The following is a 12,971-nucleotide window of genomic DNA, read 5'->3' on the forward strand; positions in this document are numbered from 1 at the left end:
ACTGGTGCTGTTGTCGCACTGGTTAGTGAGTCAGACAGAGGAATACACAGCAGACTAGGGGTCTAAGAAAGGGAACTTTAATTGCAGATTACAACCAAAAGTGGCAGTAGGCTGAACAGAAAGCATGATGAACTTTTATTGAAAGCAACAACTCAGGCAGATCCTCCTAGTCAGAGCAACAGTAACGAGCACCCTCACTCCTCTTCCTGATCAGCCACCGAGACCCTTTGTTTCTCACAGGCTCTGACCCTGTCTGAACCAGAAGGACATGCTGCAGTCTTGACCATGGTGCAAGCTAGTTCTCGAATTTGGAGGCGTTTTGTCTGTACCAATCCCACTGGCTCCACACAAGGAAGACACATGCACACAAAGCTCAGTGGCACTCAGCTATGTGACCCTCACCCTACACAACAAGCAGAAGGAAGGATCACATGGGGAACTGCAGCCACGGAGAAGCAATTCAGAAGAGATCTGAGGCAGCTCCCAATGTGGGCCAATCTATCCTGCCAGCTGCATTCGCAGTTCAGTTAATGAGTCACCCAGTCATGTCCTCCAGTGCGCTAAAGCTTAGCCAGTGACAAAACCTTCTCCAACAGTGGCTCCCCAGCAGAAATGACCCATTAGAGCCAGCTACTGATAAAGAGATGCTATTTCTGGGTGTGGAGGCAGAAAATCTGTGCCAGATGGGCTGAGAGATGATCCCAGGCTCTTGGAAACAGCTCCCAAGGATGTCCTTTATGCACACAACTGTTCCAGACAGTTCGTCCAGCCCAACATCTCAGACCAGGGCCTGCACCTCCTTTCCATCAGAGCTGCTGCTACAAGAGACTGCAGAACGTAAGGGTAATTCAAAGAAAACTCAGTCTGCTCCCTACTCGCTTTTCGGGGCTCCCAGCAATCAAAACACTCTGTCAAACTCTGTCTGATTGGTTGCAGCTGGATTCCTGCCCTGATTGGCTGGCTGCTGCGGCATGTGTCCACCTCTTCTCCTGGGTGGAGCCAGATACTCAAACATTGATTGATTGTGGGTGGAGAGCATGTTCTTGAGATCAGAGGGCATTGGGTCCGACCAGAAGAAGTCATGGTTCAGTGCGTCATCACTGTCTATTCTTTGGGCAGGATCCAGAACGAGCAGTTTGTCTATGAGATCCAGAGCGTATGGGTCTTTGACATAGGCTTTTAGACGATCCTTAACTTTGCGCTTTTGGCCCTTGGGTAGGTCCAGTTTCTGGTACAGCTCATACTTATCCACATTTGGCCAAACCTAGAGGGGGCACAAGGAAGATTAGCCTTGGAGAGAAGACAGCTAACCCGTTTTAGAGCCCGACGTTGGTGCCCTAACTAAACCCCACAGGCACGCTGCATTCAGCTGTAGTGGAGAAACAAACCAACCAGTTCTTTCACTACACACCCTCTAGGGCCCCATGACATCCATTAGGGATTTTACTGTTGCAGTCGAAAGTGGAATGCATACTGATGCTACAGAGACGAGCAACAGCACAGAACATCCCAGGGCTCCAGCCCATCACAGGGGGGGGATATCTCACACGGGGAGAGGCTAAATTCATTGTTTATCTTTGGTAGAGGTGCTAGAGAAGGGCAGCGTATCATTCCGGATACAGTAAACATATGTGATCTCTTCCAGGAGCAATGCACACGTTGAGTACACCTCTCCCCACTCTTGGGATGTAAGGATACCCCCTTTAAATGCAGCTGACAGATAGATTACTGCTCAAGGTCACCCAGCAGGTCTGTCTCCGAGGCAGGATTAGCTCTCAGGATTCCAGGGTTCTAAGCCCATGCCCATACAGTTTCACTGCAGTTTCCCACAGGTGCTGCATTCCTGTGCGTTTGGGCCCCTACCTCCGGAGTGATGGATCCACAGAGCTGGCTGATGAGAGTGAGCTGGTGTTGTTCCGTGTTCCCCTGCATGATGGGGCTGCGAGTCCACATCTCTGCCATGATGCAGCCTGCACCCCAGAGATCAATGGGGGGGCCATAGTCCCGTTCCCCTAAAGAGAGCGCCACGGGATTAACCACTTAGACTCTAATATTAAGAGCTTTACATGCACCAGACTGAGAGAACAAAATAGTAAGGGGACGGGGAAAGAGAAACAAACAAGATGGGAGAATTCCCTTGCAATTTCTCTAGCCAAGCCTCCCACCTACCTAAGAGAAGCTCCGGAGGCCGATACCACAGAGTCACCACGCGGTTAGTGTAGCGGTTGGGCTGACTGTTTTTTGCCAGGCTGAAGGCTCGAGCCAAACCAAAGTCCGCCAGTTTCAGGACCCCATCTCGGGTGATCAGTACATTTGCAGCTTTCATATCCCGGTGCAAAATCTGCACAAAGGAGGGAAATTGAAAGGTTAAGCTATTAAGTCATCTTCCACTGGATCCAGCTCTATCTTCATTACAAAGATCCTCACCACCAGGAAGGTGAATGGGGCATTCAGACCCTGGAAAAGAAACATCAGAAAGTCTAGAACTAGACGTGGATGAACACAACAGAAAATAAACCCACTGAGAGCATCTTACCAAGCATGGAGTTGGCTGGAGAGGGAAATTACAGCTGAGGATCTAGAACTGGGTGAGATGTACTGAAACCATAACCCTCCAGTCACCCACAGGACAGAGAGAGCACAGGCAGTAGCATGACAAGCATCCCCACAGTAGCTAATGTGCCTCACCCCTGCCCTGGGAGAGCCAGGGTGAGTTCAGATTACAGGGCCCAGTCAGCCCTGGGCCCTGAGGTTAGCAGTCACAGCACAGCTATGCATTAGCTCCTGAACTTAGAACAAGGGTCACCCTTACATTTGATTTTCAGGTGTATTATTTCTTTGGACACTGTATTCTGCAGTGTTACAAACACCATGGTGGGTTGAGAGGACTTGATAAGGATCCTTCAGAGCATCATTCTCTCTCTTTTGAAAACACATCCTAAGTTTTCACTTGGCCATCACTGGCTCTGCTAAAACATCCCACTCCCCAGGCCTATAAGAAGGAGCCTCACGGCATCAAACCCTGAGACTGAGAATAATCATTACTGATTCAGCACTGAGCCACCCTGAAAAGTACCCACTTTTCAGAGCGTCAGTGTGCAGAACTAGCAGCCCAGCTAGAGACACTGGCCTGTGCTCACATGCCTACATCTCAGCAGGGCACACACAAGGCCATTGCAACCTCAGCCCTCAAGCCATGCAGCATACAGATCTGGCCCTTTACCTTATTCCTGTGGATGTAGTAAAGTCCATTCAGCAGCATCTGCATCACTTTCTTGATCTCCGACAGCGTGAACTTCACGTGGGCATTGCTGAGGAGGCCTGCGAGGTCGTGCTCACAGAAATCGAACACCAGATAGATGCTGCCCTTGCAGCGATTGTAGGGGGAGGCTACAAGAGAAGCAACGTGTGGTCGTTAAGGAGGTCTCTCAACCCAAACAGTTCTCTCCCCCACACTGACGGCTAGCTTTCCTTCTGTCAACTTCTAGCACCGGACACTGGCCAGCCTTAGTTCAAGCACCATTCCACTTAGGAGCTTAAATATTGCCCCATAACTAAGAAACAGAAAACACAACACAGCTCTGTCTTAAGGCCACAATCGAGCATCAGGGTGAACACACAAGTTCCACCTAGCCTGCCCCCTTTCACCACATACCCCCAGAGTCTTCAATTACACAGCCATAGCTATATAGAGAAATGGGGACATGCCTGGCCACCAAGAACCTCAGCATCTAGATCCCCATAAGGCTATTCAAAGAAGAAGTAGAGGGGAATGGAGGAGAAGGGTTACAGCAGTGAAGATCGTGGCGTGTGTACATAACATAAAGCACATTGTTTCTTGTGGTCACTCATGTTCAGAAAAGATGAATTCAATTTGCACAGAATGGGCTACTAGGGTGACCTGTTTTCTGAGAAGGAATGTTTAACCTAGCAAAGTGAAGGCTGGGAGGGAATGATTGCTCTCTATAAATACACCAAGGAGAGAGAAGAGCTACTGAAGCTAAAGGACAATGCTGTACAAGAACAAATGGAAATAAACCGGCCGTAGGGAAATTTGGGCTCGAGATGAGAAGGTCCATAAACCATCAGAGGAACGAGGTTCTGGAACAGCCTCTCAACAACAGTAGTGATGGCAGGACACCTATCTGGCTTTAAGATGGAGCTTGATACGTTTACAAGTAAGATGATATGACAGGGCTGCCTGCTCACACCACAGGGCTGGACTTGATGACCCAGAAGGACCCTTCCAGCCAAGTTCTTATGTATTTTAAGATGTAATTAATATACTGGGGAGCACATCCAAAATGAAGCCCAGGAGAGTGAACAACAGAAGACTGAGCAAAACCAAGGACCCTTCTATTTCTCAAATGCTCTATTACACAATAGAAAGTTTTACGCAGCCTCAGATGATATGATTTGCTTCCAGAAGCGCAGATGCTAGCACTACACAAACACAGAGGAGGCTGCCCCAAAGAGACAGCTTACAATACAGTGAGAGGACAACCAGGCATTCAAGTGACTGCATCGTGCAACCAGAAAGCCTTTGAATCCATTTACCAAAGTGCTTACAGTTACCAGCCACGGTACGGGAACTTGGAGCAAACCAGCGTATCATTAATACAAAATTGATAAAAAGAGCCAACCTGTGTTAAACAAGAGGGAGAGCTCCAGCTATTAATGGCATAGTAACACCATTGGGTTTTGTTTGCTTTTTAAAGAAAGGACAAATGTAAAAAACCAACCACTTTCAGGGTGAGAAACGTGCATGTCAAGTTTCTCTCCAGTGTTTTTTGTTGTTGTTGCTGTTGTTGTTGTTAAAAAAACCAGAAACATGAGTTTTATAGTCTCACACACACACTTTCAACTGTTGTAGCCCAGTCTTTCAAAGGAGCTTACAAAAGCATCTTCTAGTCCAGCTGTGATGCAGTCAAAGCTCTGCTACTTCCCTAGCATGTCAGGTGTTAACTCTCATATAACACCACTACCACACAGTTCTTTTCATCCATAGATCTCAAAGCACTTTACAAAGCAGGTCAGTATCATTTACCCCAGTTTTACAGATGGGAAACTGAGGCGCAGAGAGGGGCAGTGACTTGCCCAAGGGCTCAGCAGGCCACTGTTATCCAAAGGAGACAGGCATCCACCAAAATCTTTGGACAAACCAGGCTATTTTGTATTGGGCAAGTGCACCTCACTGAAAGAAAAATAAAGGGTACAGTAGAGATCAACTGATGTGAGTGAACAAAACCAAAAAAAAGGGGAACTAAACCTTGCTACCTTTGGTCCTGCAGATTTCGATGAGGTTCACCACATTCTCATGCTTGAGCAGCTGAAGGATTTTGATCTCACGTAGGGCTGTGATGGGGAACTAACAAGGAGAGAGAGAGCCACATATCAGAATTCCAAGACAATATCCCAATCTAGTCTAAAGCAGGTGTGGGGGGAGGGGGTGGCAGAGGAGGGAAGGGAGAAATCATGGTAGAAATCTCAAAGAGGAGATGTATTCAAGCAGAATTAAATGTGGACAAAGTGCAGCTAGGTCAGAACAGAGGCTAAAACCAACATTGTGCAGTTCCAGTCTGCTCAGTTTACAACTCTTAGCACCTAGTAACGTAAGTAGAAGTTAGTGTCCTTAACACCATACAAGATCAGGCCCTTAGGGTGTGGCAACAGCTACTACAAAAAAACCAAAGTGAGAGGTGGAAGAGAATCCAGTCTGGTTTTGCTTCTTATGAGATCATCAGCAATAGGGATGTTTGTCATCAGAATATGGACACATTGTATTGATGAGTGATCCTGATTAGAATGCAGCTCCCCGTCTCCTCAGTGTATCAACACTACCATGTTAACAGAAGTAAAATCTTATTGGGAACAACAGAGATGTGACTCAGACACACAAGAAGGCAATATGGAAAGAGGGTTTTCATTTTTTTTTTAAATTACTTTCCTGATACATAGGGAAACAACAGTTTCTAAATGGAAACAGTCTTGTATATTACTTTATCCATTTCCATACTGGTTTTTACTGCAGTAGGTCCTGCAAAGTTAGACACACGATGAATTTCCTTGTTATCCCAGACAAGGATTCAGTCTTTGTCTACTAAAGACATATGCTCAGCTCTCAAACTCCTGTCTTCCCACATCATACACAGGACAGGCACATGCCCATCTATCTTACCCCCTCCTTCTCATTTTCCATCAACACTTTCTTCAGAGCCACCTTCTTGCCAGTCTGTCGATGTTTTGCTTTGAACACTTCCCTGCAGAGAGGATGGAAATACATGAGCATTCCTGGAGGAGTTGAAGTGGCCAAGTGGAGCAGGCACAGCCAGGCAAGACCAAACAAGACATTTCTATGCTTCCACACAAGCAGCTCTGTGCTGACCCTCTGCCTAACCCAGGTCTTCCCGCTTCAGGCCAAGAAGCACCATGATCTCCTCTAGAGAGCAGGCTCTCAGATTCCAGGGCATGTGAGAGAACGGCAATGAGATAGGGCTCTCACGGATCCCCAGGAGACTATTGAGAGCAGGCCTTGCAGATTCCAAGAGGTGGCAGGAAGGATATAGGGAGAATCTCAGACTCTAGAGGCATTCAGGAGGGACTCTCTTTCTCAGAGCCCAGGGCCCTGGGGAGGTGGGGTGTCTCTCTCTCAGAACCCAGGGGGCCGGGGGGAGTCGCTCTCTGGGAACCCAGGGCTCTGGGGAGGGGAGCAGGAGGGAGTCGCTCTCTCAGATCTCAGGACTCTGGGGCAGGGGGGGGTCGCTCTCTCGGATCCTGGGGGGGGAGGTCTCTCTCTGGGATCCCAGGGCGCTGGGAAGGAGGGAGGGGGGAGTCTCTCTCTCGGATTCCGGGGGGGGAAGGAGGTCTCTCTCTCGAATCCCAGGGCTCGGGGGGTGGGGGGGGGAAGAGTCTCTCTCTCGGATCCCGGGGGAGACGGGGAGGGAGGAGTCTCTCTCTCAGAGCCCAGGGGAGGGGGTCAGAGGGGAGTCGCTCTCTCGGATCCTGAAGGAGGGGTCTCTCTCTCTGAGCCCAGGGCCCTGGGGAGGGGAGCGGTGGGGGAGTCGCTCTCTCGGATCCCAGGGGGGAGGAGGGGGAAGGTCTCTCTCTGGGATCCCAGGGCGCTGGGGAGGAGGGAGGGGGAAGTCTCTATCTCAGATCCTGGGGGGGGGCAGAGGTCTCTCTCTCGGATCCCGGGGCTCTGGGGAGGGGGGGGGGAAGAGTCTCTCTCTCGGATCCCGGGGGGGACGGGGAGGGAGGAGTCTCTCTCTCAGAGCCCAGGGCCCTAGGGAGGGGGGTGGGGGGGAGTCGTTCTCTTGGATCCCGGGGGGGGGCGGGGGGGAGTCGCTCTCTCGGATCCCGGGGGGGGTCTCTCTCTCAGAGCCCAGGGCCCTGGGCAGGGGATCAGGAGCGTTGGGGGGGGAAGTCCCTGGGCGCCGGGTCCCCCAAGCCCCATGGGGGGGGAGACCCGGGAGGCTCCGGCTCTCACCCGAACGTGCCCTGCCCGATCTTCGCCAGCTTCTCGTACTTGGACACCTCGTCGCAGAAGGGACACTCCACCGTGTCGTACTGCTTGGCCATGCCGGGCCGCCGTCCCAGCCCTCGCTAGGCCTCTGTCGCCCCGAGCGACGGCGCCTTTGGTGACGTGCGTACCCGGGAGCCAGGCCCCGCCCCTCCCTGCGCCGCGGTGCCGCCTGGGAGTTGTAGTTCTGGACCTGCGGGGACCGCTCACCATTGAGCTCGGGGGCGCTCAGAGGCCCCGCGCTTCTTCCCCGGGGGTCGCAGCGCCAAGGGGCCCCGAGATCTGCCCCAGCACCGCTCCTGTGTGTGTCTCCAGGCCATCGCGGCGTGTCCTCACAGCGCCTCCGCCTCGCCCCCCATGTGTCTGCACTGGCCACGTGCTGCCAACAAATCCCACGGAGCTCAGGAGCCTCGCGGAGTGTTTCCCTGGCCGCCTCCTCCTGCTTTGCCCTGTGCACCGGTCACTCTTGCCTCCTGCTCCCCTCTCTGTTTCTCAGATCTACCGGGGGCCTCTCATCTTAAACTTACAAGTTCTTTGGGGCCGGAACTTTTTTAGTATGTTTAGTGCTTAGCACCTGCCGGAGGCCTTGCTACCAGGTGTTGCTGTAATATTAATAGTGTCTGGACCACCACCATGTGCCCCTGCATCCCTCCAGAACTTCCCAGAGGCATGCAGTAACAAAAGCATCAGAACATCACCACATCACCTCCCAGCACCATCAGATTCCTCTGCAACATCCCCATCAGGTCATTACATTGCACCGAAAACATCACTGGCATGTCAAAGCATCATCAAATTGCATCACAAAGTTAAATCAACTGTCTTTCATTCCCCCACCTGCTACACACACTCTCTCTTCATGCATATGAATCAGATGCACATTGTTTATCTTCTCAGCTCCTTTCCATCACTGGCTTTCTCATCCCCCCAACCCACACTTCCTATCACATCTGCCTGATGCACCAATTATTCACAGCTCAGCAGCATTTTCAGATGCAGCTGCCTTCAGCATCCATCTCAGAGGTGCTGATGGATATAAGAGCCAAATGCCATCAGGGGGGGCTTTGAGACAAGCCAATGGTATTAGCAGCCAGGCAGAGGCAGAGAGCGAGACTCTCAGGAGTCCTGAGACAAAGTCAAGCCAAGATTTCAGGCAACAGAAATGGGCCTGCTAAGAGAGCGGACACAATCTGATAGTACAGTGGGGTGCCACTAATACTGTCACTGGGAAAGGAGAGGGACTAGATCATTGGAGTGGTTAGGATGGGCAATTCGGAGTCAGGCCTGACTTTGCCACTGTCTGCTGGTGTGGCCTTAGGTAAATCATTTATCCTCTTGGAGGCTTAGCTCTATGATTAAGATTAAAAGGGGAGCCTAGAGGACCAGTGTCTAAAGCCTATGCCACTGGCTGGGATGCACAGTATTCACTTATAGGCCAGGATGCAGGAGAACTAGCAACAAGGGACAATTTGCATGGCCCCAGAGAGAGAGCAAAACACACTGATCAGTTTTTGTAGAATGTTTTGCCCTGGCTGGCATGCTGTGGAGACCTCGCATACTGCATCCAGCCCATCCCCTAGCTGCTGTCTGATCCCTCACACTCTGGGCCCCATATCTGTTCTCTGATGCACTGGAGGCTGCGTCAAATGCATTCCTGCGTACCTCTGGGGCCAGATTCTCTGGATATAAAGTGGCATTTCTCTATTGACTTCACGGACTTATGCCAGTTACACCATCTGAAGATCTGTCCCTGAAAGTTTTGGCAGCTTGCTGTTCGATGCCAGTAGGCTAGGTCGCTTACAGATGAGGCAGTATGCTCATTTCCTGCCCTTTAGGGGTGGCATGAGCTGAAAGGGAAACAGTTGTAGTCCCTATTCAGGGCAATACAAAGAGTATCTTCATCTCTAGGTAGCAGCACTGGCACCAATGCACCAAACTCACTACCAGGCCCAACCAGCACAGGCGATTCTAATATCCATTGGTAACAGGCACACAGAAGGTCTTGGAGATGATTTCCGAGCTGGTCTGGAGGTTTGTCGGTCAATGCTTCTGGGAGCCATTATTATGAGAGAAGGGGGTTAGTTTTTCCCAAGACCAGAAACTAAGGTGGCTGATCTCCTCTCTTCCTAACCCCAAGCGGAAGCCCCTGAATAAATAATTCCAAGGAGAATTCTGAGCGGAAGCCATCAGCCGCCGATATTTCCCATTAGCTTATCCCAGCCCTCCACCACTGGCATTTCCTCAGGGACACAGGCTCTGTGCTTGACTGACCCTTGAGCGGGCTGTGTTCTGTGATGCAGTTTGCCTGCTTGAGTGGTTCCTTTTCATTCTGGACACCATCTGCTGGTATATACTAATTTCCAAGTCAGGCGCTGTCCTTTCACCAGGCGAGTGCATAGCAGTGGAGTGATTTGTGTTAGGGATGGAGGGAAATCTGCAGTTCCTCAGTCCGCTAGCAAGGCAGCATGGCTGTCATAGAATCAAAGGACTGGAAGGGACCTTGAGAGGTCAGCTAATCCAGTCCTCTGCACTCATGGCGGGACTAAGTATTATCTAGACCACTGGCTCCCAAACTGGGAGGCGCAGCCCCCTGGGGAGGTGTGAAGAAATTCCACGGGGAGCACAAGGCTGCCCAGCCCTTGAGCCCCGGCCAGGGAGGCTAGCCCCCGGCACCTCCCTTTCTGTCCCCCCCTCCCCTGAAGCCATGCCTCCACACAGGCAGCACAGCTTGTGCCCGCCCACCTCCCAGGCTTTCCAATAAGCCAGTCCTGCCTAGGGTGGCCAGACAGCAAGTGTGAAAAATCGGGATGGAGATGGGGGGTAATAGGAGCCTATATAAGAAAAAGACCCCAAAATCAGGACATCTGGTCACCCTAGTCCTACCACCCTGATAGGCCTGGTACGGGGTGGGGGAGGTTGGATAAGGAGCAGGAGATCCCAGGGGGCAGTCAGGGGACAGGGAGCGGTTGGATGGGGCGGAGGTTCTGGGGGGGCAGTCAGGAGACAGAGAGTGGGGGGGTTGGATAGGGAGTGGAGTCCCAGAGGGGTGGTTAGGGATGGGGGGTCCTGGGAGGGGGCAGTCAGGAGACAAGGATCGAGAGGGTTGGATGATGGTAAAGGAGAGGTGGGGGGTGAGGGTTTCTCAAAAATTAAAAAGGGGGCGTGATGCCGAAAAGTTGGGGAACCACTGATCTAGACCATCCCTGACAGGTGTTTGTCCAGCCTGCTCTTAAAAATCTCCAATGATGGAGATTCCACAACCTCCCTAGGCAATTTATTCCGGTGCTTAACCACCCTGGCAGTTAGGAAGTTTTTCCTAATGTCCAACCTAAACCTCCCTTGCTGCAGTTTAAGCCCATTGCTTCTTGTTGTAGCCTCAGAGGTTAAGGAGAACAATTTTTCTCTCTTCTCCTTGTAACCTTTTATGTACTTGAAAACTATTAGAATGTCCCCCTTCAGTCTTCTCTTTTCAAGACTAAACAAACCCAATTTTCAGATCAACCTTACCCAGTTGCACCATGGGCACTGGCCCTGCAGGGGAGCAGGCAATTTGTAGGGTTGGTTACAGCTCTTCACCAGATCCATCCGGCTCCTGAGTGACCCAGGCATCAGGAAAGGAGAGTGACATAATCAGCAGGCCTGATGAGCCTCTTGACTGCGCTAAGAAATAAAAGAACTTTACACCTTCCTTGAGGAAACTCCCCCTTTAGGTCAGTTCACATGCCCTGCAGAATTAGCTGCTCCAGTCTTCTCTTCCTGTCAAAGCACAACACATGCAGTACCCATTGTAGGGAACAGTCCTGCACTGGCCCAGGGGGATGGATGAGATGTGACCTTGTTCTTATGACTCCATGTCGTTGTTCTCCTGGCCAAGGAGAAACTTTCCTGCAATAAATAAGGATTTCACATTCAGGGCCGGCTCCAGCTTTTCTGCTGCCCCAAGCAAAAAAGCCGATCAGCGGCACTTCATTCTTCGGCGGCAGTTCAGTGGCGGGTCCTTCACTCCCTCTCGTCCTCTTCAGCAGCACTTCAGCGGCAGCTCAAAGAGGAAGAGAGGGAGTGAGGGACCCACCGCCGAATTCCCGCCGAAGACCCGGACGTGCTGCTCCAATACTGGACAGAGTGCTGCCTCTTTTCATTGGCCGCACCAAGCACCTGCTTTCTTTGCTGGTGCCTGGAGCTGGCCCTGTTCACATTGTTATGCTGAGCAGAAATATTCATTGCATGTGCAAAAGCCCTCCCGCTCGTCTGCCCACCAGGCTGGCTCCTCCTCGCGGGATGATTTGCAGATTCCACAATGGTGTAAAATCCAATCTCATCTCCAAGGTGCGAGGTGGTGAAATCATTCATGTTCTTTAGGAAGTGTGGCCTAGTGGGAAGAGCAGGGGCCTGCGCGTCCAGACTCCTGTAATATAGTGGCTTGGCCACTAAGCCATAGTGCAACTTTGGGGGAAATTTTCAAAAGTGGCCTCTGGCTTTGTGTGCCTGGCTTGAGAGACTTGAGCCTGGGTTTTGTAGGTGCTGAGCAACTACAGCGCCAGGTGATGCCAGTGGGAGCCTTGGGTGCTCGGTTCCTCTTAAAATCAACCCTAGCTTATCTAACACTGGGCATCCAAAAATCAAGGCCCCTCTCCACCCCAAAGTAGCAGCTACTCTTGCAAACACAGGCCCTCTGAGTGCCTCAGTTTCCCCTCACCGGGTCCTTTGAGATCTGTGAGTGAACCAGGAGTGGGAGAGCATGTGTGCAAGGAACAGAGAGAGCCCTGTGAAGGACACCAGTGACTGACACCCCATTATGACCCAGGCCTCTTGTTGGCATGGCAGTTCACGCTCCAGAACCATCCTAGCAATATCTGGGCTTCCCATATCTCTGCAGAGACAAAGAACTTTGTGGACACAAAGCATCAAGTCACTCTTCTGAGCCTGGCCAGCTGATAAGGCTGCTTGTTTATGAACAATAGTCCATGGGGAGAGCGCTTACATCAGGAACACGGCGTGCCAGCTCCCTTGGCATACACACTCAAGCCGCTGCCCAATGAATCATCACCTCTCCTGGCTTCCCCCTCATTTAATGTCATCAACGCCAGGAGAGAAGCGGGTGCGAGTGTTTCATTGAGATGCAGGAGTGAGTTGTATCATTTCCCTGCCAGGGGCCAGTGAGTGGATTTCTTCCATTGCCTCTGGGGACTTTGGCAGGAAGAGCCACAATAAACAGGAGCAGAGAGTGAGCTCAGCTCATAGGGGAGGCAACTCCTCAGATGCACGTCCAGAAACAGAGAGAGGAAAATGTAACAACCTTGTGTTAATGTCGTGCTGGGGAGAAGTGCCAGGTTGCCAAGGCCTGGGCTCTGATGTTGTCTGTTTAACGAGACAGCAGATCCAGCCCAGGCACAAGCAATGCAGGTAGAAGCTCTGTGACCCCCCCACCACCACCACTGGGTGCTCCTACACC

The 12,971-nt window shown here is 51.4% G+C and overlaps 1 protein-coding gene across 2 annotated transcripts; it reads right to left on the reverse strand.

The window, feature by feature from the left end:
• Positions 1-61: 61 nt before the first annotated feature.
• On the reverse strand, positions 62-7,651 carry CDK9 (cyclin dependent kinase 9). 2 transcript variants are annotated; one of them, XM_030535226.1, is made up of 7 exons: positions 7,526-7,651; positions 6,179-6,260; positions 5,278-5,368; positions 3,224-3,390; positions 2,170-2,341; positions 1,864-2,012; positions 62-1,264 (listed from the first exon to the last, which is right to left on the reverse strand). In XM_030535226.1, exons 1-7 carry the CDS (start codon positions 7,576-7,578, stop codon positions 899-901), a joined length of 1,080 nt encoding a protein of 359 aa, XP_030391086.1. In that variant the 5' UTR covers positions 7,579-7,651; the 3' UTR covers positions 62-898. The 2 variants fall into 2 exon arrangements, with proteins under 2 accessions (XP_030391086.1, XP_030391085.1); XM_030535225.1 differs by having other exon boundaries at positions 7,487-7,649.
• Positions 7,652-12,971: the final 5,320 nt, after the last annotated feature.

Source organism: Gopherus evgoodei, chromosome 16, assembly GCF_007399415.2.
Source record: "Gopherus evgoodei ecotype Sinaloan lineage chromosome 16, rGopEvg1_v1.p, whole genome shotgun sequence".
Taxonomy (NCBI): domain Eukaryota; kingdom Metazoa; phylum Chordata; order Testudines; family Testudinidae; genus Gopherus; species Gopherus evgoodei.

What these genes read in the sequence shown, in the direction of transcription:
- CDK9 (XM_030535225.1), bottom strand. Translation starts at nt 7,578, where the DNA reads ATGGCCAAGCAGTACGACACGGTGGAGTGTCCCTTCTGCGACGAGGTG. An exon ending in ACTACATCCACAGGAATAAG is followed by an intron (nt 2,342 to 3,223) that starts GTAAAGGGCCAG and finishes TCCTTTGTGCAG; the next exon opens with ATTTTGCACCGGGATATGAA. An exon ending in GTGGATCCATCACTCCGGAG is followed by an intron (nt 1,265 to 1,863) that starts GTAGGGGCCCAA and finishes TGCCCCCTCTAG; the next exon opens with GTTTGGCCAAATGTGGATAA.